At 40.9% G+C, this 3,566-nt stretch overlaps 1 protein-coding gene across 1 annotated transcript; it reads left to right on the top strand.

Annotated features, from left to right (window-relative positions):
* The first annotated feature begins 284 nt into the window (after positions 1 to 284).
* Positions 285 to 2,855, top strand: LOC115741590 (putative disease resistance protein RGA1). The gene has a single exon (XM_030675579.2). The coding sequence runs from the start codon at positions 285 to 287 to the stop codon at positions 2,853 to 2,855; it is 2,571 nt and encodes an 856-aa protein (XP_030531439.2).
* The last annotated feature ends 711 nt before the right edge of the window (positions 2,856 to 3,566 follow it).

Below are 3,566 nucleotides of genomic sequence, written 5' to 3'. Positions count from 1 at the left end.
CCTGAGCGACATAAACAGTATTCTTACGAAAAGAGCTTTCTTGTGCAAGATTCGCAAAACGTTATGCAGAAGTAAAGAATACTCGCCTCGAAGACACCCTATTGGATCTATGAGGTACGTAATCTCGATTCTTTAGTGTTCCCACGAAAGTAAGATAAAGAAAAAGGTACAAAGCATGTTTCTATTGACCTGCAGGACACTCAAAGAACCTACCTTTCATCCAACTATAAGGAAGAAGTCATCTCAAACCAACAAGCCTAAATCAATTTTCCTCGTCACTTAGCATGGCTGAATCACTCCTCCTCAGCATTGCAGAGGGTGTGCTGGGGAAGATAGCATCGCCGGCGCTCCAAAAAGCCATCGCAATTTACAGCATTAAAGATCAGATACGCGAGCTTAACGGCACATTGACTGAAATTACAGCCGTGTTGCTAGATGCTGAAAAGCAACGGGCGAAGAACCGCTGCCTGCAACTGTGGCTAGATGGGCTTCAAGAGGTGTTGTATGATGCAGAGGATGTGCTCGATGAAATCGAGTGCGAAGCCTTACGGAAGCGGGTGATCAATCGGTATGGGGGCATCAAAGGGAAGGTACACAACTTCTTTTCCCTCTCTAATCCCATGATACTCCGTGCAAAAATTAGTAAGAAGATCAAGGAGATTAGGAAAGCATTATCCAAAATTTCCATAGAAAAGGAACAATTTGGGCTTACTGAGGGGAGTGTTGAGACTGGTGTGCCGCACATACGATCACGAGAGGCGCCCTACTCATTCTTAAACAAGTGGGATGTCGTCGGAAGAGGTCCTGATAAACAAAAGATAATTGAGATACTAATGCAGTCAAATGATAACCTATCAGTGATTCCTATTGTCGGAATGGGAGGTTTGGGCAAGACGACCCTAGCTAAATTAGTTTACAACGACGACATTGTGAAAGAGCAATTTGAGTTGCTATTATGGCTGTGTGTACCCGAGGATTTTGATCTGAAGACAATCATGGAAGGAATCATCAAAAGTGCAACTAGTCAAAGCTTGAGTAACTTTGATATTGAACAACTGCAAACCATTCTGCGAAACACCATCAAAAACAAAAAATATTTACTTGTTTTGGATGATGTGTGGAGCAACGGCCGCACTTGCTGGAAACAATTGAAGGATTTGCTAATCGAGGGAGCTAAGGAAAGCAAGATAATTGTGACAACACGCCTTCCAGAAGTTGCGTCTACCATGGGCACCATTCAAGCGCATAAACTAGAGGGTCTTCCTCATGAAGACGCTATGGCCTTGTTCGAACAATGGGCATTCGACGAAAAGGAACCACGTCCGGACCTCCTTGCTATTGGAAAGGACATTGTCAACAAATCACGAGGAGTTCCTCTTCTTGTGAAAACTTTGGGGAGTCTACTGTATGCTAGGGAGGAAAAACAGTATTGGGAACATATAAGAGATAGTGATACATGGCAATTCGTGGAAGCTGAAAATGACATTATGCCAGTACTTCAGCTTAGCTACGATCATCTACCGTTGCACTTGAAACGTTGTTTTGCCACATTTTCACTTTTTCCCAAAGGATGTGTCATTGCTAGCGACAATTTAACTAGGCTATGGATGGCTTTAGGACTCATTAGTTCCACAAAGGAAAATTTGGAAGACGTTGGTGTTAAGTGCGTCAAAGATTTGTGGAAGAGATCCTTACTCCACTTAGTTGAGGAGTCCGAATCAAGGTCATTTTTTAAAGTGCACGATCTGATCCATTCTCTTGCAATGAGCGTGGCACAAAATAATTGCTCTACCGTTGACTTAGATACTGCAGAGATTTCAGACAGAGTTCGATTTGTTTCGTTCTCTAGTACTTCATCAGAGAGAATCTCAAATTGCGATGGAGCCCCGCCTTTTCTGAAAAAGCTAACTTTAAAGAGGCTGCATGCAATTAGACGCAGTAGATTTCCACCCGGCGAAGATGATCAAGATATTACTAAAGAGTATGTTAAAACATGCATCACAAAGTGTAGCCGCTTACGGTATCTGGATTTGTCATGTGGTAGTTTTGAGGAGCTGCCAAGTTCCATATGCAGCTTGAAGCAACTAAGATCGTTACTTCTCCGTGAGAACAAGCGACTGAAGAAGCTTCCAGATTCTATTTGTGAGCTACAAAGTTTGTTACAATTATCTCTCCATGGTTGCTCGGAGCTAGAAGTGTTACCCAAGCATATGGAAAGGCTCATCAATCTTAGATTTCTAAGCATAACAACAAAGCTGGAGAGTTTGCAAGAGAGTGGAATTCAATACCTACAAAATCTGCAATTTTTGGGAATCTATATGTGCCCAAATCTCCAAGTTTTGTTTAAAGGCACTTGCCGACTGACTCGCCTACGGGAGTTGGAAATTGGAAATTGTGGGAGACCAATATCTCTGCCTTTTGGGGAACTAACCGCCCTAGAGTCCTTGGCAATTGATAATTGCAAGCTCACGCTGATCCAGGAGAATAAGTCCAACGTTTCTTTGAAACTTCGGAAGCTGGTAATATCAAGGTTCCAACAAGTGATGGAGCTGCTCCAATGCCTCAACAAAGATGCTTTCAATTTGGAGTCCTTTGCTATCTATGAGTGCCCGAACTTGATGGCTATACCCGAATGGCTGTCCAATCATACTCATCTCAAATTAATTCGTTTGATCCGATGTCCCAACTTATGCTACATGCCGCTAGCAAACAAGTCCCTCAAAGAATTGCGCATCGAACACTGTGGTGAACTGAGCAACAGATGTGAATTTAGACGTGGTGAGGATTGGCACAAAATTGCTCATGTTCCTCGAGTCCAAATTGATTTGAGAAATGTGCAATGGACGGATGATTAGGTACGCATCATTCTGCTTCTCCCTCCATTTTCTTCTCCGTTCTCAGATGATATATAGCCGCATGTTGAGATTCCCTTCTTATATCAGTGTTCCCGACTTCCTCGCTCGATGAAGATAAGTCAATGCATTATGCAGATTCATGATATTGGCAGACTTTAGCTATACATTTTGGAAATTTTGACATGCCAATGTCTCGGTACCATCTGCCATGTTGAAAGGAAATTTGGCTCTGTAACATGGAATCTCGTCTCTGTTTTTACTTGGCAATCGGAATCTATTATGAGTTTTTGAATGCTTAATTTTTACAAAATGATCTGCAACCTTTGGAGGAAACTTAAGTGAATGTAATTTCAACAAAATAGGATGGTCTTTTCTCGCTAGATTGATAATATTCTGTAATTTCAACACGAAAGTTTTAGGACATGCTCGTTTTGGTTGAAGCAAAAACAGATCATAAAAAAGTACTTTTTTGCTTTCTAACCAAAATTTAGAATATTGATCAAATTTCAAAAAAATCTTGAAAAAAATCTTATGTGAGTTTACATACCAACTTTTACATATCTCGAAGTTTCGAGTGTTTTGAATTAACAAAAGGTCAAATTGTGTACATCATAAGATTAGATCAGAGGCTTTGACCTAAAAAAAAAAGGTTAGATCAGAGGCTATGAACTCTTACATTTTCTTGTACCTTTATCAATTGTATATCATGAT

The sequence above is a fragment of the Rhodamnia argentea genome, chromosome 6 (genome assembly GCF_020921035.1).
Source record: "Rhodamnia argentea isolate NSW1041297 chromosome 6, ASM2092103v1, whole genome shotgun sequence".
NCBI lineage: Eukaryota > Viridiplantae > Streptophyta > Magnoliopsida > Myrtales > Myrtaceae > Rhodamnia > Rhodamnia argentea.
The sequence above is the reverse complement of the archived record's forward strand: the minus strand, read 5'-3'. Positions and strand labels throughout refer to the sequence as shown.